This window comes from Orcinus orca, chromosome X (genome assembly GCF_937001465.1).
Source record: "Orcinus orca chromosome X, mOrcOrc1.1, whole genome shotgun sequence".
NCBI classification, from domain to species: domain Eukaryota; kingdom Metazoa; phylum Chordata; class Mammalia; order Artiodactyla; family Delphinidae; genus Orcinus; species Orcinus orca.
In genome coordinates, this window is record NC_064580.1 from 20,701,359 (window position 1) to 20,728,494 (window position 27,136).

Here is a 27,136-nt window from a genome sequence, read left to right on the forward strand (position 1 = left end):
TGATAGGCAGCAGCTCTTGAGCTTCTAGCTCCTAGTGGTTCACACAATGAGCTGGGGGCCCCAGAACTTCTGGAAGAAAGTGCAATCCCCTGTCTCCCTGCCTATCTCCACACCCACACCTCCCAAGAAGCCAGTGGTCTAACTGTAACCGTCAGCATTGCCAGAGGGGAACCACTGGCTGCCAGTGCTGCAGGGAGCCACCAGAAGGCAACAATGGTGGGCAACGACCACCTGCCACCCTTGGGTGCCCTGGTTGGGCCCACTTCCTCTGAATGATCATCCACTCACCTCTCTTCCAGAGAAGTACCTCTTGTCCTCACCACAGTCCTGGCCACCCTCACCACCATTATCTGCTGAATGCTCAAGAAACCTATCCACATGATCCAGCAATCCCTCTTCTGGGTATATACCCAAAGGAAATGAAATCAGTATCTTGAAGTATCCCATGTTCATTGCAGCATTATTCACAATAGCCAAGACATGAAACCAAACTAAGTGTCTTTCAATGGAAGAATGGATAAAGAAATTGTGGTATATATTTACCACGGAATATTATTCAGCCTTTAAAAGGAAGGACATTGTACCATGTGCAAAAATATGGATGAACCTGGAGGACATTATGCTAAGTGAAATAAGCCAGACAGAGAAAGAAAAAACAGTGCAAGATCTCACTGATATGTAGAATCTAAAAAAGTCAAATACATAGAAGCAGAGAGTAGAAGGGTGGTTATCAGGAGTGGGGAGGTGGGAGAAATGGGGAGGTGTTGGTCAAAGGGTACAAAGGTGCAGCTATGTAGGATGAATAAGCCTAGAGATCGAATGTACGGCATGATGACTACAGTTAGTAATACTGAACCCTGGACATTTACTAAGAGAGGAGATTTCAAGTGCTCTCATCACAACAAAGGTAACTATATGAGAAGATATATTAATTAGCTCGACTCTAGTAATAATTTCACTATGTATATGTGTATCAAAACATCATGTTGTACACCTTAAATACATATAATTTTTATTAAAAAATAAAATTAAAATAAATAAAATGTTAGACTGAAAAAAAAGAAAAAAAGAAACTCCACCAGGAGGGACCTTCTGAGCCCATCGTACTGCTGCCAGCATAGGGGACCAGGAGGGGCCTGAAAATCATTCTGACCACCCATGAACATACCTACCCTCCCACTCCCCACTCATCTTGCTTAGGGACCCCCCACCCCAATGTTGTTTACCTCAGGCCCTTGTACCCCAGCACCCACGGGAAAAGTTCTGTTGTTTGGTACGTGCGCATGAGTATGTGTGCATGTGTACTTTTCTGAAAAAGAATTAAGGTTTTAAATTATTTTAATACAACCGAGCCCTCTTAGGAAAAGGAAGAAGAGAGAGGAACAAGCAAGAAAACAAAAGCAAAGGCAAAGGACCCGCAGTAGTGGTGTCCTTCTGCTGCTGTTCTGCCCAGGAGAGCATAGTCCCCAGTCGTCCGCAGGACAGTTACCACAGTGGATGTGCAGGAGATAAATACAGTTATAAAGAGCACACATGGCACAGGGAGCTCTCCTTAGGGCTGTAAAACTGCTCCACGTGCTCTACCCATGGAGAGGGAAGGAGGAAGCTAATCTCACTTGATTCCACGTTCCTGGCTCCCTAACACCCAGTCAAATTCCAACACCCTGGCCTTGGGATCTTCATAAGTTCTAAACACTATCTAAATAACATAGGAATGCTTTCCTAGACAGCTTTACAGAAGGAGGGGAAAGAAGTTTGGGAAAAAAGCTGGTTCAACTATTGCCCAAGCTGATTAGTAACAACAAACTGCATTTAATTCTTATATATTCTGCACAAGACGGGAGGAGGACACAAAAACTACAACAGGAGTTCATTCCACACACTGGGGGAGTGGCACCAGGGCAGCATTCTTCCAGATTCTAAAAGTGCGGTTAAGGCATGTATAGGAAGGGTTTTTTTGTTTGTTTTTGTTTGTTTGTTTGTTCTTTTGTGGTACGCGGGCCTCTCACTGCTGTGGCCTCTCCCGTTGCGGAGCACAGGCTCCGGATGCGCAGGCCCAGCGGCCATGGCTCACGGGCCCAGCCGCTCCGCGGCATGCGGGATCTTCCCGGACCGGGGCACGAACCCGCGTCCCCTGCATCGGCAGGCGGACTCTCAACCACTGCGCCACCAGGGAAGCCCCAGCATGTATAGGAAGGTTTTTAATATTGAGAAATGGTTATCAAACTAGTCTCTATAGTTATCTTTTATGGGGACCGATTACAGGGTTCATAATCTTTATAATTTAGGAATTTTTGTGAAGTCTGAATTTTACAATCAATGAAACTTCAAGTAGCTCATAAATTCATCTAATTATAATGAAGTATTTATCATCCTGTATTTCCTATAAATGTTTTGTAATCCAGCAGTAAGGTGTAGTAATATCTTTAAGTTGATATTTGTTAGCTTTTAATTCTAAGTATATATATATTTTTTTGTGGTACGCAGGCCTCCCACTGTTGTGGCCTCTCCCGCTGCGGAGCACAGGCTCCGGACACGCAGGCTCAGCGGCCATGGCTCACGGGCCCAGCCGCTCCACGGCATGTGGGATCCTCCTGGACCAGGGCACGAACCCATGTCCCCTGCATCGGCAGGCGGACTCTCAACCACTGCACCACCAGGGAAGTCCCTAATTTTAAGTATATTTTTAAAAAATATTTATTTATTTCGCTGCATTAGGTCTTAGTTGCAGCACGCGGGATCCTTGTGGCATGCAGGCTCTTTGTTGCAGCGCACGGGCTTCTCTCTAGTTATGGCACGTGGGCTCTAGAGCACAGGGGCTCAGTAGTTGTGATGCACAGGCTCTCTAGTTGTGGTGCAAAGGCTCCAGAGTGTGCGGGCTCAGTAGTTATGGCACGCAGGCTTAGTTGCCCTGTGGCATGTGGGATCCTAGTTCCCTGACCAGGAATGGAACCTGCGTCCTCTGCACTGGAAGGTGGATTCTTAACCACTGGACCCCAGGGAAGTCCCTAATTTTAAGTATTTTTACAAGTTTTTATCATCATTGACTGAAGGTACAAGACATCAAGAAATTAATAAACTCTCCATTAAATCACTGTTACTAGGAATAATAGCCTGATCTTTTATTTTAATATAAATTTATTTTATTTATTTTTGGCTGCATTGGGTCTTCAATGTTGTGCATGGGCTTTCTCTAGTTGCAGAGAGTGGGGCCACTATTCGTTGTGGTGCGTGGACTTCTCATTGAGGTAGCTTCTCTTATTGTGGAGCATGGGCTCTAGGCGCATGGGCTTCAGTAGTTGTGGCACGTGGGCTTCAGTAGTTGTGGCTCGCAGGCTCTAGAGCGCAGGCTCAGTAGGTGTGGTGCACGGGCCCAGTCGCTCTGTGGCATGTGCAATCTTCCCAGGCCAGGGCTCAAACCCACATCCCCTGCATTGGCAGGCGGATTTTTAACCACTGCACCAACAGGGAAGCCCTAATAGCTTAATCTTAATAGTGAAACAGTTACAGTTTCTCAGGTGTGACAGATCTTCATTAATGAAAGTTCACTCTTTCTGTATCAAAGAGCAACAGGAATTTGACCAAGTAAATGTGCCTATAAAGGATAACTAATTTCTTTTTCTTTTTTTATTCTAATTAATTTTTTTATTGGAGTATAGGTGATTTACAACGCTGTGTTAGTTTCTGCTGTGCAGCAAAGTGAGTCAGTTATACATATACATATATCCACTCTTTTCTATACTCTATTCCCATATAGGTCATCACAGAGTATTGAATAGAGTTCCCTGTGATATTCAGTAGGTTCTTCTTAGAGAAAATGATCTTTTTTTTTTCCTGGTACGCGGGCCTCTCACTGCTGTGGCCTCTCCCGTTGCGGAGCACAGGCTCCGGACACGCAGGCTCAGCGGCCATGGCTCACGGGCCCAACCGCTCCACGGTATGTGGGATATTCCCGGACCGGGGCACGAACCTGCGTCCCCTGCATCGGCAGGCGGACTCTCAACCACTGTGCCACCAGGGAAGCCCCTGATCTTTTTTTTTTTTTAACATCTTTATTGGGGTATAATTGCTTTACAATGGTGTGTTAGTTTCTGCTTTATAACAAAGTGAATCAGTTATACATATACATATGTTCCCATATTTCTTTCCTCTTGCATCTCCCTCCTTCCCACCCTCCCTATCCCACCCCTCTAGGTGGTCACAAACCACCAAGCTGATCTCCCTGTGCTATGCGACTGCTTCCCACTAGCTAGCTATTTTACGTTTGGTAGTGTATATATGTCCATGCCACTCTCTCACTTTGTCACAGCTTACCCTTCCCTCTCCCCATACCCTCAAGTCCATTCTCTAGTAGGTCTGTGTCTTTATTCCCATCTTGCCCTTAGATTCTTCACGATCTTTTTTCTTTCTTCTTAGATTCCATATATATGTGTTAGCATACAGTATTTGTTTTTCTCTTTCTGACTTACTTCACTCTGTATGACAGACTCTAGGTCCATCCACCTCACTACAAATAACTCAATTTCGTTTCTTTTTATGGCTGAGTAATATTCCATTGTATATATGTGCCACATCTTCTTTATCCATTCATCTGTTGATGGACACTTAGGTTGCTTCCATGTCCTGGCTATTGTAAATAGAGCTGCAGTGAACATCTTGGTACATGACTCTTTTTGAATTATGGTTTTCTCAGGGTATATGCCCAGTAGTGGGATTGCTGGGTCGTATGGTAGTTCTATTTTTAGTTTTTTAGGGAACCTCCATACTGCTCTCCATAGTGGCTGTATCAATGTACATTCCCACCAACAGAGCAAGAGGGTTCCCTTTTCTCCACACCCTCTCTAGCATTTATTGTTTGTAGACTTTTTGATGATGGCCATTCTGCCCAGTGTGAGGTGAGATACCTCACTGTAGTTTTGATTTGCATTTCTCTAATGATTAATGATGTTGAGCATTCTTTCATGTGTTTGTTGGCAATCTGTATATCTTCTTTGGAGAAATGTCTATTTAGGTCTTCTGCCCATTTTTGGATTGGGTTGTTTTTTTGATATTGAGCTGCATGAGCTGCTTGTAAATTTTGGAGATTAATCCTTTGTCAGTTGCTTCATTTGCAAATATTTTCTCCCATTATGAGGGTTGTCTTTTCGTCTTGTTTATGGTTTCCTTTGCTGTGCAAAAGCTTTGAAGTTTCATTAGGTCCCAGTTGTTTATTTTTGTTTTTATTTCCATTTCTCTAGGAGGTGGGTCAAAAAGGATCTTGTTATGATTTATGTCATAGAGTGTTCTGCCTATGTTTTCCTCTAAGAGTTTGATAGTGTCTGGCCTTACCTTTAGGTCTTTAATCCATTTTGAGTTTTCTTTTTGTAACCAAAAGTATATAATTTCTTTCATTTTATCTTTTTACAATTTCTATATATGTTTAAAATCAAATATACTGGAGAAAACAACCACATCAATTATACATCAAGAAGGCCATATTCAGGAACTAACTCATTATTCCAAAAACTGGTAAGTGAAAAGAAAGAATCAAATGTATATGTTATGTCTCCCTTATGAACTGTTTAAAAAAAAAACTACAAAATTGTACCTACCTCTAGCCAAAAGGAGTCCAACAACTCCAGAAAAACCAATAACACCAAGTCTTGGAAAAAATCCAGGAGGTGCATTTTGGAGATATTCATAGCTGTCTATAATAGAATCAGACCAGGAAACAGTTTTATAAATTGCTCATTAAAAAACAAAACATGTACATCAACTATACTTCAATTAAACATAAACATAAACAAAAAGAACAAAACAAAAAAGTCAAATGTAAGTAGCGTATGTAGTAGCAAATGCTTTTCAAATAATGTATTCTTTGCTTTCTGTTAATATGCTTCTTTTCAACAAGTTCTTTTTATGTAAGAAATAAACATGATTTACTAGTTACATCGCAAGTATCCAATTTTCAAACACTTTTCAGCCTGATGACATTCTGACAATAAAGTAATGTTAGATTACCTTCATATTCCTGAAGGCAACAGATCTGAATCAATTATTCATAAGGGCAGAAAGACAAATACAGGAATCCCTTGCTATCCAAACACAGAAACAGAATAAATTTGGATAAATCTTTGGATAGATCTGTCGCTATCTGAAGCTTTGCTGCTTGCTCTCTAAAATTCAGGAACCAAATACATTAGACTCAGGAAAAAAAATGTATCTTTTGCCATCTGAATTCATTATTTAAACTCAAGAATAACTCTGGATAATGAAGGAAATTTGTAGTGCAAGTATATGCAGGAAATAGTCACTGTTGATAGATAAATACAAATAAATGCAACATGTGAGTCTACTTGCCACGCCTGACCGTGCATTATGACCTCATTCACATGAGGCCGCCTCTCCTCTCCCCTGAGCCAATGCCACCAAATAAAAGCTAGCTTAAGTCCTACCTCCTCAGAAAAGCCTTTCCTATACTCATCAGCCCACACCTCTCTTTCTCCTCTAAAGTCCCACCATATTTATTTTCTCTACTGTCATTTGGTGCCTAATTGTACGGCCCTTGTTTTTAATTATTCAGGGTATATTTTATGTCTCCTCAAAGAGAATATCTGCTCCTTAATGGTGGACTGCTTAGACTTCTATGTCATTTTCCCTCAGTGGTAAATAGTGGATGTTCACTCAACAGATGCTTATTTGAAGCCCTGCTAGGAGTTAATGGATACTGAATGAATTAACAAAGGGATTTCAGCTAGGTCACGACTTGAAAAGCCTGCAGGTCTCTCAACCTCATCGTCAGCACTCCCGATCTGCTTCCAGTTCCCGGCACACGCAACACTAAGTCACCACTCCAAGCCTTGGTCATGCTGTGCCCTCTGTGTGGAATGCCTCCCAATTCCCACCCCCATGTTTTGGTGTGGCTAACTGTTCCTTCAAGACTCATCTCAGAACTCCTTCCCTGACTGCTCCCATCTCCCCAATCTCTGTTAAACTAGTCTCTTTCCTCTGTACCTTCAATGGTGGTCTACGACTGTCTCTGTATTTGTGCTAGTATTGAACACTTTATTATATGCACCTCAGTGGCTGTGACCACTGGCTCAATCAGCCTCTCTCTTCAATGCCTGCCATGATGGTGACTTAACAGACGTACATGGAACTGAATTAACTGGAATACTCAATAATTCTCTCGTCTAGATAATACTAGGCATGTGCCAGTTATCCTTTTCTTGGCTTCTTTGGGAAATGTGGTGATCATTTTAAATACTACTATAGGGCTTGTGTTCTTTGCACCAATTCCTGTCTGGCCTTTTACTTATTTTGCCTTTAACCTGGTTTTAACTTTTCATCCTCTTGTCTGGGTCATTTGAGGCAATTTTCTGCTTCCCTTTATTTTTGCCTACCAGCATGGTATTTTCAATTCTAGACAGGCACACAGAGCAGGTGATAGAAGGACACCCAGATGCCTTGGTGAGCTGAGCCAAAGTGGGAAAATCACAAAGAAATGGGAAAGAAGATATGCTGTAAGACTACACTAAATATGAAGCCCAGCTTCTAGCAACATGTCTTGGCTATGACTCCTGGGAAATGGACTGGTTGCCTTGGCAGACAACAATGCAACTCATAATGGAACGTTTCTTCTTAAGTCTTTGCAGTAACTATGAGTCCAGGAGAAGAAAAAAAAGACTCATATTGCAAATACTGCCTACTGCTGTGAATCAATGGGGAATGATAGGCAACAATGAAGAGACACCTCAGTCACACATATAGATAAAAGATCAGGAGTTCTTTAGCTTCCTCAGGTAAAAAATGAAGGTAGCAAAGTACCTAACTGCCAAGGTTGTTATGAGGATTGTACATAAATTAATACTTTCAAAGCACTTAGACTAGTTCCTGACACCTAATAAGCACTAAATAAGTGTTTATAAAATTAAGATATTAACATACATGAATAATTCAAAGAAGTGGTAAGCTACTAATATGTCTGTCTTCAAATGAAGAATTTACTTATATAGTAGTCTCAGGGGTATCAGTGCATCAATACTATGATAATCTTCACTAAGAAATAAATTGTACTCATGCTTATTTTATTGTCACGGAAACACTTGTAAAAACAAGAGGATGACTGGCTGAGATGTCCAATAAAGGGAATGAAATATGATCCATGTCTATTAATTTATCAGTTCCTGATATTAGTTAGAACATAGACTGTGAAACCAGTTTATGAGTGTATGTGTTAAGTGAATGTGAAAAACAATCAAAGGCGATAAAGAACAAATGAAAACATGTAAGAACACTATGAATTATGCAATAAAGCCTTTCCTAGGCACACCAGCTCAGTTCCTTCCTGCCTCTAAACTTCTGTAACATGTATTAATAGCTGTGCCAATGAGCTATCCTGACTCTGAAAACCTATAGATGAGTTAGGACATTGCACCTGGAGATAGATTTAAAGAAAGAAAATCCAGTGTATCTGCATCTGCTAGGCCAACAATCCTAATGATCTTGAAGAGACTTACCTGAGTGTTTGGGGACACTAGTTCTCTGAAATCTGATGAAAAAAATAGATTCTCTTTCCAGAAAAATCCAAATAGGTCTAAAATTCTACATACAATTTTAAGGAATTCACAGATCTCCTGGAGCCCATCCATGGCCTCTCAGTTAAAGAATCCAATGTCAAAAAACAAAAAAAACAAAAAAAAACAAAAAAAAGAATCCAATGTCAAACAAACTGATTATGCCTAATTAAAAATCGACTTACCTAACCCCCACTGAACCACACTTTGCATCTTGGGCTTAGTTTGGGAGTATATTTCCTAAAAAGATGAGAAAAAAAAAGAATCAATAGGATTTGCTGATTAGAAAGTAGCAATAAATATATTTGTCTTTACTGAATAAATTATCATGTTATTAGCACTTTTTGAACAAAGGGATATACTCTCTACCTGGGTTTTTTGTGTTGTTTTTCCTTTTCTAATTTCCCCTTCACCACAAATTGCTCAGCAGAATGGCTTATTATTGCGACAGGAAGCAAACATTTCAAGCAGAGTGGTTTCAACAACCCAGCCTTTTCTTTCTTCTATTGAAATTGAGGAGGACGAAAAAAATCAATCCCCTTGATAATTAATGTGGATATTCTTTCCCTGTGAGATTAAATCATTCATATTAAGTCTATTTCCTGATTTGCCATGATTTTAGAGCCTATATCTGAAAATTGCCCATTTGAAGCAGGAATGACCAGCTTTAATGGGACAAAGGAGTCTATATCCAGGTTTGGAGAAACATTTACCCCAATTGAGCAAATGAAGTATTTAACATTCTCTTAACCACAACAGTAAAAAGGCTTTGTACATGAACATCAGATGATCCTAAAGAAAGCAAGGGACTACTTCAAAAAGTGTACAGTAAAGATGGGAAAAGAGATATGTGGGTATCAGAAGATATCAGAACCTGTTGTCACATGGAAAAGGATTTGTTTATTTTAATTCAGTTCAAGTCAGAGCAAGTTATCCTAATACTGTTAAATGGCCTTAAATAATAAGTGCTGAATTTGGGGGAGGACATAAAGAACATTAAAAAAACCTGAGTACTGCTTCATTAAAATCCATTATTAGTTTTTTTCTGCACATGAAAAGAGAAAAACTACAGATCAATGTCTAGACTGACTGCCCACTTCTTTTGCTAGCATAATCTGTTTACTATGAAGAAAAATTAAATCAGCTCTTGAAGAAAGGGACTAGAACTTGTAGGCCTGAAAATGGAGCCAGGAATGAGAAAAATTTTCATTCATGAAGACTTCAATCTATAGGAAAATAAAACCAGTGTAATCACACAAAAAAGCTTTTTTTACATATAACTAGTACAAATAAACATGTTGATAACTATTCTGAGGGGTTTTGTTGCACTAAAAGCATCATGCACAGATGAAAATGTAAAAACCAAAAAGCAACCTTGGGTTGAAAGGTAGAGACAAAGTACGTTTATAACCACAAAAAAAAAAAAGAGCAAGAGAGAAATAACAGTAGTCATGCCTACATGATACAGAAATATTTGCAAATGTGCTGACCTTATCTTAACCACCGGCAGATGGTTTAAAAATCTTCTAGTCCATTCTCTACGTCTGCGGCTTTATTCCTGTCCTGCCCCTAGGTTCTTCAGAACCTTTTTTTTTTATATTCCATACATATGTATTAGCATACAGTATTTGTTTTTCTCTTTCTGACTTACCTCACTCTGTATGACAGACTCTAGGTCCATCCACTACAAATAACTCAATTTCGTTTCTTTTTATGGCTGAGTAATATTCCATTGTATATATGTGCCACACCTTCTTTATCCATTCATCTGTTGATGGACACTATGTCCTGGCTATTGTAAATAGAGCTGCAATGAACATTGTGGTACATGACTCTTCTTGAATTATGGTTTTCTCAGGGTATATGGCCAGGAGTGGGATTGCTGGGATGTATGGTAGTTCTATTTTCAGTGTGGTTTTTTTTTGTTGTTTTTTTTTTTGCGGTACATGGGCCTCTCACTGTTGTGGCCTCTCCCGTTGTGGTGCACAGGCTCCGGATGCGCAGGCCCAGTGGCCATGGCTCACGGGCCCAGCTGCTCCGCGGCATGTGGGATCTTCCCAGACCGGGTCACGAACCTGTGTCCCCTGCATCAGCAGGCGGACTCCCAACCACTGTGCCACCAGGGAAGCCCCTATATTCAGTTTTTTAAGGAACCTCCATACTGTTCTCCATAGTGGCTTGAGGACACAGGGAGAGGGAAGGGTAAGCTGGGACAAAGTGAGAGAGTGGCAATGGCCATATATATACTACCAAATGTAAAATAGATAGCTAGTGGGAAGCAGCCGCATAGCACAGGGAGATCAGCTCGGTGCTTTGTGACTACGTAGAGGGGTGGGATAGGGAGAGTGGGAAGGAGACACAAGATGGAGGAGATATGGGGATATATGTATATGTATAGCTGATTCACTTTGTTATAAAGCAGAAACTAACACACAATTGTAAAGCAAGTATACTCCAATAAAGATGTTAAAATTAAAAAATCTTCTAGAACAAGAGAATAAAGTTTAAGTGTGTTACAACACATTATGTATAAAGTCTTTAGGTATTTCATAACTCAATAATATGGTTACGGTACTTTAGTCTAATGGTCTAATTTATGCTATTTTCTTTCTAAATTGGTGAACAAAAGTTCAGCATTGGCACAGACAGTGGAAATTAAAAATTCTAAAACAAGTTCTGGATGAAAATTGAGTTTATCATCTCAAGCAAAGTAAATCTAGACCACGTCACACACATCTACATTCTTTTACTTTGTCATCAGTTTTCAAAATCAAGATCAAGTGTGGCAAATATACATATCAAAGCCCACGAAAACATTCTGTAGACTGTAAATTTTGGTTTCCAATGTTAAAAATTGCACACATGCTTTCATGAACATAATGACAAATGCCTGATTTAAAACCTGAGCAGTAAAAGTCAATCTGTATATGCAGATCTTTGGTCACTAAGGGAAACAGTTAAGTACTCAAGTATGTAATTCCACCCTCTTGTAGTTATCTACCCTCCTATTATAGCATTCAAAATCCTCTGTACCCATTCCTGTTTAAAGTGGTACTGGGATTTCCCTGGTGGCACACTTGTTAAGAATCTGCCTGCCAATGCAGGGGACACGGGTTTGAGCCCTGGTCCAGGAGGATCCCACATGCCGCAGGGCAACTAAGGCCGTATGCCGCAACTACTGAGCCTGTGGTCTAGAGCCCGTGAGCCACAACTATTGAGCCTGCGCGCTACAACTACTGAAGCCCGTGCGCCTAGAGCCCGTGCTCCGCAACAAGAGAAGCCACCTCAATGAGAAGCCTGCGCACCACAACGAAGAGTAGCCCTGGCTCGCTGCAACTAGAGAAAGCCAGCATGCAGCAACAAAGACCCAACACAGCCAATAATAAATAAATAATTAATTAAAAAATAAAATAAAATATAATAAAGTGGTACTGACTTGTAGAATCTCTGTGGGGAGAGAAACTTCCTAATTTTGATATAAATGTTTACATAGTTCCAGCCCCATATCCTCCCCTGGTGGACAATAATGTTTTCATAGCCGCAACCAACAAGATAGGCACCATGGGGGAATTCCCTGGTGGTCCAGTAGTTAGGACTCAGCGCTTTCACTGCCGTGGCCCATGTTCAAGTCCTGGTCGGGGAACTAAGATCCCACAAGCCAAACGGCCTGCCCCCCAAAAAAAGATAGGTACCATGGGCCTCTGCTCTCTAGTCAACGTGACACAGGCTGCCCAGTGGGAGGGAAACTCTCTCTGCAGCTATGGCGACAGCTGCCACCAGGAAGCTAGGGCTCTCTGCTCCCCTCCAGAGATGGCACTGACGAACATTTTTAAGTCAGGCACTCTTAAGTTGGGGCCCTTTATTGTGCCTTTTTCTGAAAACATGCAGCCAGTACAGACTTTTTACTACTGACTCTAAACAGAAATGCATTCATTCCATTTTCAGAACAGCTCTCTGTACCTGACACCAACTTGTATATGGTTCGCAATAATGTCGGAGATGGGAGATGCTTTCTTCAAGTTGGGTCCTTGGCTCTTCCACATATTTAGACTGACCCTCAGGAACAGAGTAGAGTGAAAGCTGCAAAGATTGAAAAACAAAATAAAAAGAAATTAAGAAGTGTATACAGTAATGAAATAACAATCAATTATTAAATTTGTAATAATTCACAAACTACAGTGAATAAGGGTTATGTGCACCCTGAACCTTGCTTCAGACGATCTTTGCACCTTAATCAATAAGGACAAGGCCAAGAGAGCAGGGCTATGAGGTGTCCTAGCCTCCCCCAACCCTACTCATAGCAGATAAAGCAGTCCCCTTTTACCCATTTTATATATTAGTATTTGTTATTTCATCTTAGATTTAGTTTGGAAAAAGGATTCTATTACTATAAATGGTGGGTCGGAGGTGGGATAGGAAAAAAAAGCTTGAGGATAACTGAATAGCATATGACTTAGCTCTAGTGATCAGTCTAGTGCTAATCAAAGCAGAATAGCAGGTTTGTTCCCCACCAGAGAGGAAACGTTTCACAGCCACCACTGGCTGCCTTCTTCACCCTCAAAAATGCCACTGTCCCAAGGCCTGAGAAGAAGAGAGTAAAGGGCAAAAAAACAAGCTATTTAGCTTTAGGTAAACACCATTCAAGTAACCCTGACCATAACTGAAGGTAGATCTTTATGACACTTTACTCAAAGTCAAAAGAAACCAAATATCTAAAATAATCAGTGGGAAGTATAGACAAAAATGAATGTAAACAATGGAGAGATGATTTCCAGTTTTATTTATTTAGTATTTATTAAGCATCTACTTATGAGCCTCTAATCCAGCCAAGAAGCAGGATGAACCCTGGTCTTTAATTTCTTAGGAGAGGGAAAAATGTGAATGTTTTCCTGGCTTGATAAGCAGTCTGGAAGCAGGCAGATCACTTAGAAGTGACTTGTGCTTGCAATCTACTGGGACAGAGCAGATTCCCCACTAAAAATCTAGGAAATATTCCTTAATTATGCCCTTAGCTAAGTACCATTAATTAAAGTTGAAAAAGCCATAGTCTAGCAGCTTCCCACAAGGAAGCACTATTTCCTCCTTTTAAATATCTTCTGAATTGTCCTATCTTCCTGATATTCAATTTGTATGCTTCCCATAGTAACCAAATCACATATTCAAAATGTATCACATGTTACCTCATTAACCTTCACAGCAGCTTTGTGAGATGAGTCCTTTTTTGCTGATGCATAGACTTTGAAGGTGAGCAGGCTCAGGCTGGCCGGCCCCACAGACCTCTGAATTACCTGAAACACAGAAACAATCTTAAGACTTCTCTCAGTTCTACAAACTGAAGGTACATAACGTGGGCACATTTGCAACCTCAGCCACTCCTGCCCTGAGAGGCTTATTGCGCGTTATGAGAAATGTATTCCCAAAGTTTTATGGAAGTCAGAAACAAAAGAACATGTTCTCGTGGACTTAAAATTCCAGGTCACCTTTATCTTCATTTCCAAAACAGTAGTTCCTGAGTTTTCTACTTAGCCTTTCAAGGAAAATAAAAGATACACCTCCCCTACCCTCCCCAGTAACAACAGGGGAAGGAGGTTTTTTTTTTTGGCTGCATTGGGTCTTCGTTGCCATGCACGGGCTTTCTCTAGTTGCAGCGAGCGGGGGCTACTCTTGGTTGTGCTGCGCGGGCTACTCATTGCGGTGGCTTCTCTTGTTGTGGAGCATGGGGTTTAGGCGCACAGGCTTCAGTAGTTGTGGCACACAGGATCAGTACTTGTGGCTCTTGGGCTCTAGAGCGCAGGCTCAGCAGTTGTGGCACACAGGCTTAGTTGCTCCGCGGCATGTGGTATCTTCCCGGACCAGGGCTTGAACCCGTGTCCCCTGCATTAGCAGGTGGATTCTTTAACCACTGTGCTACCAGGGAAGCCCGGGAAGGAGTTTTTAATGATCTCACCTAGTAATTCATTGAACAGGGTGAAGATTCTTTCGATAATTCCAATAATCAAACTTTGAGCAGCTCTCCCTTTCCATTCCCACTCAGAACCCCTCTCTCCCAGCCTCAGTTCCCAAACTCAGTCTCTTTCTGTGCCTTGCTCTCCCTGACTAGGTCACTCATGCCCATGGCTTCAACATGAAGCGTGATCCCTAGATATGCAGCTCCAGCCCAGAGCTCTCTCCTGAGTTCCCAACTCATTTATCCTATTACTTCTGGACATTTCCACTTGGATGGGACACAAGCTCCCTACACCAAGAACACCCAAAACCAACTCATCAGGATCCTGTCTGTGCCTCCAAGTCTAGACTAGGCCTGATAGGTGAATGTGTGCTGTGGAATCTAGAAAGTTTTAAAAGTGACACATTTTAAAAATTAATACACAGCACTTGACCATCTTGCATCCTTACCCCAGAAATGCCCCCTCTTCCTCTACTTCTTCTCTCAGGAATGGTGCCGCCATCCAACTAGACAACCCAATCGGAAACTCTGAGGTCATCTCCACTGCCTCCCCCCACCATCCTATTGGTCATTAAGTCCTGTTAATTCTGCCTATTAAATAAACTTAATTCACTCTCTCCTCTTTATCTTCTCCTGTACAATCTTCCCTTGGGCCCTTGTTTCTTTCCTGGATTGTTTCAACAGCTTAATTCTAAATGTTCACCTGGCCCTCTGATGACTCAAACCACCACAATGCAAAAGAATGATCTTTCTGAACTGCAAACCCGAGTATCTTCTATCCTTATTTGAGATCCTTTGGTATTCATTACCTAGGACTTTTATGTGAGCCAAACAAGGCCCATTTATGATCTGACCCCAACCACCTTCTTAACTTCATCTGTCACTCTGCCTTTTCCCACAAAACTTGAACTCCCTATATTTCTCCCATGCTGCTTCCCAGCCTCATGGGTTCACACATGCTGGCTCCTCTGCCTAGAATGTTCCATATTTGCTTTGCCTTTCTGCACAATTGCCTAAGAGCATGGAGACTTATTGCTTTTCTTTTCTTATTTATCCATTTATTTATGTCTATCAAGTTCTCCCTCCCAAACTGGAAGCCCTTTCAGGATGGGGCTGTGTCTTACCCTGTATTCCTCATGTCTATAACTGTGCCTAACACATAAGAAATGCTCAAGAACTGTTTAATGCCTGCATGAATGGACAGAGAGAGGCAAAAAATAAATGACTGGTTGACTTGTTCTAACTACTTAGGCATGATTTGGCATCACAGAAATCATATTCCTGAGATCTGCAGTGCCCGTAATGTGAAAGACTTCGCTACTCTGTAATACTCACAAAACATATAATGCTAGATAAAACCTAAAAAGGTCTGTTGAAATGTATGCCTTGAGCTTCCCTGGTGGCACAGTGGTTAAGAATCCACCTGCTAATGCAGGGCACATGGGTTCAAGCCCTGGTCCGGGAAGATCCCACGTGCCACGGAGCAACTAAGCCCGTGCGCCACAACTACTGAGCCTGAGCTCTAGAGCCCGCGATCCACAACTACTAAGCCCAGGCACCACAACTACTGAAGCCCGCACACCTAGAGCCCGTGCTCCGCGACAAGAGAAGCCACTGCAGTGAGAAGCCCGCGCACTGCAATGAGGAGTAACCTCAGGAGGAGCCTCAACTAAAGAAAGCCCGCACGCAACAATGAAGACCCAACGCAGCCAAAAAAAATGAATAAAATAAAAAAATTTTTTTAAATGTATGCCTGAAGTCGCACACAAAAACAGAAATACCCATATTTCAGAAGCAAATAAAGAGCTAGAAGCTATTTTTAAAAGGAGTGGTTATTACTTAAACTGGTTTAAAAATAACACACCCGAAAGCATTAAGTGGAATACTTAAAAGATATTTATTTCCAGGCAATATTGCCACGAACTCTTTTTTGCCTCCAGGATAAAGGTTAGTGAGCCACTGCTGACAGTCAGTGTGGTCCCTCCCTACTTCCCAGGAGAGGGCCTATGAGGCTGCTGGTATCTACAGGTGCCAACTCACTGCTCTCTGCCTTCTGGGTTTGTCCACAACCTACTGACAACACTGCTTAAACTGGGGACTTTCCACTGAGCCAGCTGGCAGGCACCGCCCCAACTTTGTTTCAGATTCCCTTTCTTACTGTCAATAGCTGGTGCCCCACCCCTTTTCCCACTTCCTCATCCAAGCATTTTGGGTTCATGTTGTCCCCTTTTTCATCCTCATTTGATATAATGCCTTGTGTTGACCTTTGAAATTCTTTTCTTTTTTTAATAAATTTACTTATTTTTGGCTGCGTTGGGTCTTTGTTGCTGCATGCAAGAGCTCTTTGGTTGTGGCGAGCGGGGGCCACTCTTCGTTGCGGTGCGCAGCTTTCTCATTGCAGTAGCTTCTCTTGTTGCGGAGCATGGGCTCTATGTGTATGAGCTTCAGCAGTTGTGGCTCGTGGGCTCCAGAGTGCAGGCTCAGTAGGTGTGATGCACAGGCTTAGCTGCTCACTGCATGTGGGATCTTCCCGGACCAGGGATTGAACCCGTGTCCCCTGCACTGGCAGGCGCATTCCTAACCACTGCGCCACCAGGGTAGTCCCCAGATACCTTTTTGAGTTAGTGTTTTTGTTTCCTTTTGATATATTCCTGGAAGTGGAATTGCTGGATCATATGGTAGGTCTATTTTTAATTTTTTTTGAAGAACCTCCATACTGTTTTCCATGGTAGCCGCACCAATTTACAATTCTATCAGCAGCGCACAAGGGTTCCCTTTTCTCCATATCCATGCCAGCATTCATCTCGTCTTTTCTTTTTTAACATATATATTTATCTACTTATTTTATTATTTATTTTTGGCTGTGTCGGGTCTCAGCTGCAGCATGCAGGATCTTCGTTGCGGTGCACAGGCTCTTTGTTGCGGGGCGTGGGCTTCTCTCTAGTTGTGGCATGCAGGTTTTCTCTCTCTAGTTGTGGCTCTCAGGCTCCAGAGTGTGTGGGCTCCGTAGTTTGCAGCATGCATGCACAGTAGTTGCGGCGCGTGGGCTCAGTTGCCCCACAGCATGAGGGATCTTAGTTCCCTGACCAGGGATCGAACCCACGTCCCCACATTGGAAGGCAGATTCTTAACCACTGGACCACCAGGGAAGTCCCTCATCTCTTGTCTTTTTGATGATGGCCATTATAACAGAGGTGAGGTGGTATGTCATGGTGGTTTTTCTTTTTAAAGAAGGTGTTGCGGGTAGGAGTTTATTAATTTATTTATTTTTGCTGTGTTGCGTCTTTGTTTCTGTGAGAGGGCTTTCTCTAGTTGTGGCAAGCGGGGGCCACTCTTCATCGCAGTGCGCAGGTCTCTCTCACTATGGCGGCCTCTCTTATTGCAGAGCACAGGCTCCAGACGCGCAGGCTCAGCTGTTGTTGCTCACGGGCCCAGTTGCTCCGCGCCATGTGGGATCCTCCCAGACCAGGGCTCGAACCCGTGTCCCCTGCATTAGCAGGCAGATTCTCAACCACTGCGCCACCAGGGAAGCCCCATGGTGGTTTTAATTTGCATTTTCCAAAAGACTTGTGATGTTGAGCATCTTTTCATGTACCTTCTGGCCTTTTGTATATCTTATTTGGAGAAATGTCTACTCAGGTCCTTTGCCCATTTTTTAATTGGGTTATTTTTTGTTTGTTTTTTGCTATTGAGTTGTATGTGTTCTTTATATACTTTAGATATTAACCCCTTATCAGATATATGGTGTGCAAATATTTTTTTCCTGTTCTGTAGGTTGTCTTTTCGCTTTGTTGATGGTTTCTTTTGCTGTGCAGAGGTTTTTCAGTTTGATGTAGTCTCACCTGTTTATTTTTTATTTTGCTGCTTGTACTTTAGGTGTCATTAATTTCTACTTTATTTTTCCCTCTTGTCCATTTTTCTAGTTTTAATATTATGCTAAGACTGCCCTTTTATTGCCCAAGTTGTTTTCTTCATCTCCCTCTTCTCCTGTTAGTCACTCCCATTCCACAGCAAGAACTGTGGCCACAAGGGTGGTAGCACTCAAGAAAGGTCCCTCTTGCAGTTGCCCTTTCCGTTTCCTGCAAGCCCTCAACAAACAAAGCAAACAAAAACCAAACATAAAACAAACCTCATCCCCAGAGACTTGGGAGATCCAGAGATTAACACTCCCCAGGGCCACAATTCTCTCTGCAGAGGTATACTTCAGGGTTTATCAATCTCAGCACTGTTGACATTTTGAGCTGGATCATCCTTTGTTGGGAGGCTGTCCTGTGCACTGTAGGAGGCTTAGCAGCATCCCTGGCCTCTACCCACTAGATGCCACTGCCAACCACTCCCAGCCATAAGTCAAAAATGTGTCTAGACATTGTCAAAAGTCTCCTGTGGAAAAAAAAAAAAGTCTCCTGTGGGGCATCCTCCCGCCTTGAGAAGCACCAATTTACATGAATAATTATTATTTTCTGATATCTCTCACCATCTAGATTTTTTTTTTAAGATAAAACACAAGTCAAATTTATTGTTAGATTTGTCCACAGTCAGCAGTGGTGATCTTCTTGCTGGTCTTGCCATTCCTGAACCCAAAGCGCTCCATGGCTTCCACAATATTCATGCCCTCTTCCACCTTGCCAAAGACCACATGCTTGCCATCCAACCACTCAGTCTTGGCAGTGCAGATGAAAAACTGGGAACCGTTTGTGTTGGGGCCAGCATTTGCCATGGACAAGATGCCAGGACCCGTATGCTTCAGGAGGAAATTCTCATCAGCAAATTTCTCCCCATAGATGGACTTGCCACCAGTGCCATTATGGCATGTGAAGTCACCACCCTGGCACAGAAATCCCAGAATTATTCTGTGAAAGCAGGAACCTTTATAACCAAAGCCTTTCTCCCCAGTGCTCAGAGCATGAAAGTTTTCTGCTGTCTTTGAACTTTGTCTGCAAACAGCTCCAATCTGTTAACATAGCTTTATGGATTGGATGAGCAGTCACTTCTTGGTTTCCAGGCCCCTTACCTCGAAGGAGACACGGCCCAAGGGCTCACAATCGATGGCAATGTCAAAGAACACGGTAGGGGGCTTCCCTGGTGGCGCAGTGGTTGAGAGTCCGCCTGCCGATGCAGGGGACACGGGTTTGTGCCCCGGTCCGGGAAGATCCCACATGCCGTGGAACGGCTGGGCCCGTGAGCCATGGCCGCTGAGCCTGCGCGTCCGGAGCCTGTGCTCCGCAACGGGAGACGCCACAGCAGTGAGAGGCCCATGTACCGCAAAAAAAAAAAAAAAAAAAAAAAGAACACGGTAGGGCCGACCATGGTTGGGCTGCGTGGGAGGTTCTGGGGTTACGGCGTCTGCAAATCAGCCACCATCTAGATTTTAAGATCTGTGGCCTTAAACCTAATACACAGTGATAGAAATCAGAATAGTCGATGCCTGGGAGGTGAAGTTTGCATGGGGTAGACTTACTAAGAAGGGGGCACAAGGGAACTTTCTGCAGTGACAGAAATGATCTATATCTTCATTGGGTGTGAGTTACAGAAGGTGTATACACTTGTCAAAACTCAAATTGTTGCACGATCTGTACAACGTACAATCTGTGCATCTCACTGTATGTAAATTACATGTCAAAAAAAATCCACACACACCTAAACCATGTTAAGTTTATGCCAAAATATGGGTGGGAACTGCAGGTCAAGGGTCATTCTTAGGAAGGAGTCAGCCATACACCTGACCATGGTAAGGATCTAGGTGGTACTGACCTGTGCAATGGAAACTCACAGGAAGAGCCTGGGTAAAAGATCCACAGGCAGACAAGCCTGACACTGATGCACTACCCAGCATCTTGGGTGGTTCACTTTCTTTTTTGGCATCAAAGAGGCTCCTCATAGTGAGAGACTACCCCATCCTGCCTTGACCAGATGTTATCACAAACGGGGATTTCTCAATGCCGAGTCCCTACTGGGTGGCTATCATAATTTGTTACAGCTCATATTGATTATACAGGCTAACCCATTCAGTATCAGAATTTAAGAAGGAAAGTCTGTTAAAATGGGCAGAGATCACCCCAGCAAAGTGTGATGGCAATAAAGGGGGCGAAGAATCTTCTTCTTCAACCTTTTGTCTACCCAAGGAAGAAAAAGAACATGAATCTGGAAGTTAGATCTCCTGAAGAAAGATTTAACCAACTGGGTCATAATCACTAAAGCTCTAGCTTTATCACCTTTTCTCCCATGGGTACTCCTGTTGGGTTGCCTTGTGAGACACGAACACAAAGGCTTTCTCTCTCCATGAGGGGTCCTGACCCATTATGGTACAACCAGAATGAAAATACCTCCTGGGAAGTGAGATCTCCCCTGGACCTCTTCTGATGAGGGGCTGGAACCTCTAGACTGTGTGTACCCATGGCCTGAGCACTCACTGTCCCAAGTGACAGTCCTTGAGAATCCTTGTTTGCCAGGCTCACTCTCCACCCAGGGCAGATGGCTTGGCTCAGAAGCTGGGTACACATGCACCTTCCAAGAGCTGATTAAACATTCTCTACTATGGATTAGATGAGTTTGGCTTGCTAGATCAAAGTCAAGCCCACTCTGTTAAGAGCTGTATGTTCAATGAGTGCTAAGCTACAGCTACAGACTAACTAGATCCAAAGGCTGCATTGCTTTACATCCAGCCTATCCTCTGGAGTGTGCCCTTCAGTCACTAGATGCCCCTCCTGGAATTCAGCTAGGTGAGGGTCTTAAATTAAGGACCCAACGTATTGGCTTGTTTGAGGTTTTAAATATAGCTGTAAGAAACCCACAGTCATAGGGGAAACAGGTGAGTTGGTGACCCTGAGCTTTGCAAACCTCAGAGGGAGTGTCACCGAGTTCCCTGGCTCATGTGGTTAAAACACTCTTTCTTTCTGTCTGATTATATTCCCCAGCAAGATATCTTATATACTCTGCCTATCAAGGTACATTCTCCATCTTAGACCTTTGGACTCTCTTTGCTCTCAACTTTTGTTGAGTCCTCAGAGCGCTTAACTGTCAACGGAAACTGAGCACCAGGACTGGCAGTTGGTTGGATGGGGCCCTAACAAGAAGTGTTGTAAAGGAGTACGTCACCACTGTCTAAAAGGCTTTTGCTTCTTACTCTCTCCACTGGAGCTCATCAAGGACTGATGAGAACAAAACAAATCTGGCTAGGAAAGCAGGGTTATGTATGATATAACAATTGGAAGCAGTCAACTAGAATTTTATTTCAAAAACAAATATTTATTACATACCTATTCCACATCAGGTACCATGCTAAACAGGACACAACACTTAAGCAGACATAGTCCCTACCCTTACAGAGTTTCTAGGAAGCTTATGAGTTTACTCAAAAAAAACTCAGGTTACAATTATTTATTTATTTATTTATTTATTTATTTGTGGTACGCAGGCCTCTCACTGCTGTGGCCTCTCCCATTGTGGAGCACAGGCTCTGGACGTGCAGGCTCAGTGGCCATGGCTCACGGGCCCAGCCGCTCCGCGGCATGTGGGATCTTCCCGGACCGGGGCACAAACCCGTGTCCCCTGCATTGGCAGGCGGACTCTCAACCACTGCGCCATCAGGGAAGCCCCAGGTTACAACTTTAAAAAAAAAAATGTTTTTTAAGACTGAGGCATAAGATTGAGTTTAGCCTTCAGCTCTAGCAGCAAGGGCAGATTCTTGTACACAGTTAACTAAGATATGAATCGGGTGAGGTTACACTCAGATCATCATGGGTACCCAGAAGACTAAACTATCCTTGTTTTGCAAAAGAAGTGTACTGCTCAGAACTCTAGTTCCAGGACCACTTCCTGATTGTGTCCCAGTAAAACTGCTTCAAGGACAAATAAAACTCTCAAACTGAATAAGCCACCCTCAGAATTATTCAAGGATGCTCAGGAATGGTGGGGCTCAAAGCCCTGACAATTTGCTTTCTCTATCAACTTTATGGAAAACCCAGTATATAGCCTCTCTCATTATTAAGAAGGGTATGCTTTTGGGCTTCCCTGGTGGCACAGTGGTTAAGAATCCGCCTGCCAATGCAGGGGACACGGGTTCAAGCCCTGGCCCGGGAAGATCCCACATGCCATGGAGCAACTAAGCCCGTGCGCCACAACTACTGAGCCTGCGCTCTAGAGCCCGTGAGTCACAAATACTGAAGCCCGCGTGCCTAGAGCCTGTGCTCCACAACAAGAGAAGCCACTGCAATGAGAAGCCCGTGCACTGCAAGGAAGAGTAGCCCCCGCTCGCCACAACTAGAGAAAGCCCGTGTGCAGCAACAACAACCCAACACAGCCAAAAATAAATAAACAAAAAAAGGGTACACTTTTATTCCCCCACAATTACAGATCTATTATTTTATTAGACCTTCCACTAAAAATATATACCAGTTTCCTAACACATTTTAAATCAACTATAATTCAGTAAAATAAATTTAAAATATATACATACATACACCAGTTTCCTTTTTGATAAAACGTAAGCTTCACTTTCCAGGACTGTGTAACATTAAAAAGTTTCAGAATCACCTGGGGAGTTTTTTAGAATCACAGATTCCATTGCCTTCCCCCAGAGTATCTGACTCAGTAAACCTAAGAGAGTCCCAAGAATCTATTCCCATAATCAGCCAAGTTTAGAAAACCACTATTCTAAAAGCAGATGCTTGGGGAACAGTTATTCAACTTAAGTTTGTATAAACACTCAATCGTACTTACTTTTAAAAACATTTGAAAGAATGAAATGAAAACTGTCCTAAACATAAAAAGACACAGTGACTGGTCAACCAGTCTAGAGAAGTTATGGGATTTATTTACATTCAAGAAAATCTTTCCCATCTTAAACACAACACAAACAATACCCTCCACCCCTAATCCCCTTTCTAACTACCACCCTATTCTTCTATCTCCCTCCACTGACAAAATTATTTTTAAAAAAAGACTGGTTAGCAGGCAGAATAATGGATATCCTTAGCAAGCTGGGGAGTGACTGGAAGGGCCCTGAAGGCTTCTCGAGTGCAAGATATACCAGTATGGTCAGTTTGCAAAAATTCCTTGTGATCTGTGCACCTTCCTGTATGTATGTTATATGTCAACACAAAGTTAGAAAGATAGATTCTGCCTGCTTTCTCTGCTTTATTCCCTCCTCCCCTCACTACTCAAGATATCTAAAAGTGGCCTTCCCAAAGCCACCAATGGCCTCCCAGTAACTAAACTCCAATGGACATCTGGCACCTCAGTTGTACCCTGAAACTGGTGACCACTCCACCATCTTCAAAGTCTCTCTTCCTTTGGTTTCCAAGTTTCTACTCTAGCTCCATTCTATAAGCTTTGTAGGGCACTCCTTCCAGCTCTCTTTGGGCCTTCTCTTCCTCTGTCTGCCCATCTCTTCAAGGCTGACGAGTCAGAGTAGTACTTAACCAACCCTCTTCTCACTCCAGAGCAATTTCACTTAAATCTAACCCTTCGGGCTTCCCTGGTGGCGCAATGGTTGAGAGTCCGCCTGCCGATGCAGGGGACACGGGATCGTGCCCTGGTCCGGGAAGATCCCACATGCCGCGGAGCAGCTGGGCCCGTGAGCCATGGCCGCTGAGCCTGCGTGTCTGGAGTCTGTGCTCCGCAACGGGAGAGGCCACAACAGTAAGAGGGCCGCGTATCGCAAAAAAAAAGAAAAAAAAAAGAAAAAAAAAATCTAACTCTTCAACTCCCGCCCTATGCTATTGATACCCAAATCAGTATTCCCAGGCCTGGCCACTCCCTAAGGCTCAGGCTTGTGTGTCTAACTCCCCATGGACATCTTCACCAGGTTTTTCAATTGCTACCTCATAATGAATTCTCTTTCTCCAAAAACCTCTTTTTCTCTGGGTTTCCCTACCTCATTTAATAGCCTTACAAGCCACACAAAGGACATCAAAGCAACTCTTTAACGAAACAATGAAAATAGACTTCAAAGACAATAAGATGTGGTCGCTGCCTCCACAATCTAATAAAGCGGATAAACGAATAATTACACCACTTGTAGTAAGTGCATTACCAGAAAAAGGACAGGAGTAACACAGAAAAAGGAATAATGTACCACGACTGGAAATTCTGGGAAACAACTGTAGACAGAAGCAGAATCAACAAAGTTTATGCGTTTCTGCCTGCCTTCCTCCCTTTCTTTTTTTTTTTTTTCCCCATGTGGCGGAGCACAGGCTCTGGACACACAGGCTCAGCGGCCATGGCTCACAGGCCCAGCCACTCCGCGGCATGTGGGATCTTCCCAGACCGGGTCACGATCCTGCGTCCCCTGCATTGGCAGGCAGACTCTCAACCACTGCGCCACCAGGGAAGCCCCTTCCTTTCTGTTTTAAGCAAAGTCACCCAACAGATTGATGTAAAGACTCAGCGTCACTAGGAACAGCCTCTGTAAAGAGCAGTAACAAAAGAAACAAAGGTCTGGAACATGAGGATGATTTCTGACACACTACAATCTTTTCAGCTATACTCATCAGTAGCTACAATCTCTAGATGGAGCAAATATAGACAACCATAAACCATGACTGCTACATATCAACATTCTCAATCCACAAGTTCCCTTTTAATATCAAGATCAGATGAGGTGGGACTTCCCTGGTGGCACAATGGTTAAGAATCCACCTGCCAATGCAGGGGACACGGGTTCGAGCCCTGGTCTGGGAAGATCACACATGCTGTGGAGCAACTCAGTCCGCGAGCCACAACTACTGGGCCCACGTGCTACAACTACTGAAGCCCAAGCACCTAGAGCCCGTGCTCTGCAACAAGAGAAGCCACCGCAATGAGAAGCCCGCGCACCACAACGAAGAGTGGCCCCCACTCACCACAACTAGAGAAAGCCCGTGCGCAGCAACAAAGACCCGATGCAGCCAAAAATAAATGAATAAAATAAATTTTTTAATTATGAAAAAATAAAATAAGATATTCCTCTATTTACAGGAAATGAGACACAATTATGTATTTTTTCCCTAAATGTTACACTGCTTCTTTGATCTTCAATCAATCTTTTCTGCAAAAATTTCCATCTGAAAGCATTTTTCATTTAAAAACAAAATGCTTTTAATCTGATTCTTTTCAGTTGTTTAAGAGGTAAAAATCTGATAGGGATTGTTAAACGTCTATGAAAAGTGACAATACTTTTGAGATTATTCTTCTTCTAAAAAAAGAACATAAAACAAAAAATATGTAAAAGAATTTAGGGTAAAACAAAATGATGAAAACAATCAACAATTTTGCCCACATCAGCCTGCATTGCTGTCCTTAGTAATGTGTCACAAACTGAATTAATAAAGAGAAACTAAATGAGTCCATAATCTCCAAAGATCAAAAGAATATGCCTCCCCCCAGAGTGAGCATTCAGTACAGTTCCTACATTTTATACAGCAATCCTTTCTAATCTGTAGGGCCATACACCAAACTGGTAACAGAGGCTTTCTCTGAGAAGAGAATTAGAGGGAAGCAGATGATGGGAACCATATAATTAGCATAACTGTACTGTTTGACTTTTTACAAGTTATTTCAGCATTACTTATACAATTTTTAAAATAGGTATTTTCTTACCTCATACCCCTCAGGATGGCCACTATCAAAAATACAGAAAATAACAAGTGTTGGAGAAGATACAGAGAAACTGGAACCCTTGTGCACTGTTGGTGGGATTATAAAATGGTGCAATCACTAAGGAAAACAATATGGAGGTTCTGTAAAAAATTAAAAATAGAATTACCATATGATTCAGCAACTCCCCTTTTGGGTATACATCCAAAAGAATTGAAAGCAGGGTCTCAGGGATGTATCTGCACACCCATGTTCATAGCAGCATTATTCACAACAGCCAAAAGGTGAAAAGTCACCCAAGTGTCCATGGACAGATGCATGGATAAATAAAATGTATATACATACAATGAAATATTATATAGAACCTCGAGGATATTATGTTAAGAGAAATAAGTCAGCTCACAAAAGACAAATACTGTATGATTTCATCTATATGAAGTGTCTAAAGTAGTCAAATTCATAGAAACAGAAAGCAGACTGGTGGTTACCAGAAGCTGTGGGGGAGGAGAAAATGGGGAGGAGAAAATGGGAGTTTTTGTTTAATAGGTACAGAGTTTCAGTTTGGCAACATGAAAAAGTTCTGGATATCTTTTCCACAACAATGTGAATATATGTAACACAACTGAACTGTACACTTAAAAATGGTTAAGACGGTAAATTTTATGTTATGTGGGTTTTATCAGCATAATTTAAAACTAGGGAACTTAAAAAAAAATGCAACCAGAAAAAAAAAATAAACAGTATGCCTCCTCCTCCTCAAAAATAAGTATTTTCTCTCCAAAGCAGTAACCTTGATGGATCATACCAGAACCCACTGTAACTATTTATACAACAAATTAATAAAGGAAATTTACTTTTAATATGTGATCATACAGCTTCCATTTCTAAATGCCTTCACATCAAATTTTAAGCCTGTAAGAAAATCAGTCTCAATATATTCAAAATAAAAGCAGATTAGAAAATGAAATAAATTAAATTGTTTTAAAAAGAGGGGGGAGGATTTGTGAGGTTTTTGAAAATGTTAAACTGAGGAGGTCTATTTAAGTACGCCCAGAAATGA

The 27,136-nt window shown here is 42.3% G+C and overlaps 1 protein-coding gene and 1 pseudogene across 3 annotated transcripts in view; both read right to left on the minus strand.

Moving 5' to 3' along the window:
• APOO (apolipoprotein O) overlaps positions 1-27,136 on the minus strand; it is a 57,758-nt gene that overhangs the window by 21,424 nt on the left and 9,198 nt on the right. For 2 of the 3 annotated variants that reach the window (XM_004283082.3, XM_033411450.2), the window contains exons 2-5: positions 13,736-13,843; positions 12,516-12,635; positions 8,741-8,795; positions 5,592-5,687 (exon numbers count right to left, since the gene is read on the minus strand). In XM_004283082.3, the coding sequence (XP_004283130.1) occupies positions 5,592-5,687; positions 8,741-8,795; positions 12,516-12,635; positions 13,736-13,843 (379 nt within the window). The remainder of the gene's footprint in view (positions 1-5,591; positions 5,688-8,740; positions 8,796-12,515; positions 12,636-13,735; positions 13,844-27,136) is intronic. The other variant, XM_033411452.2, reaches the window with a different exon arrangement.
• On the minus strand, positions 18,985-20,800 carry LOC105748706 (peptidyl-prolyl cis-trans isomerase A-like; annotated as a pseudogene).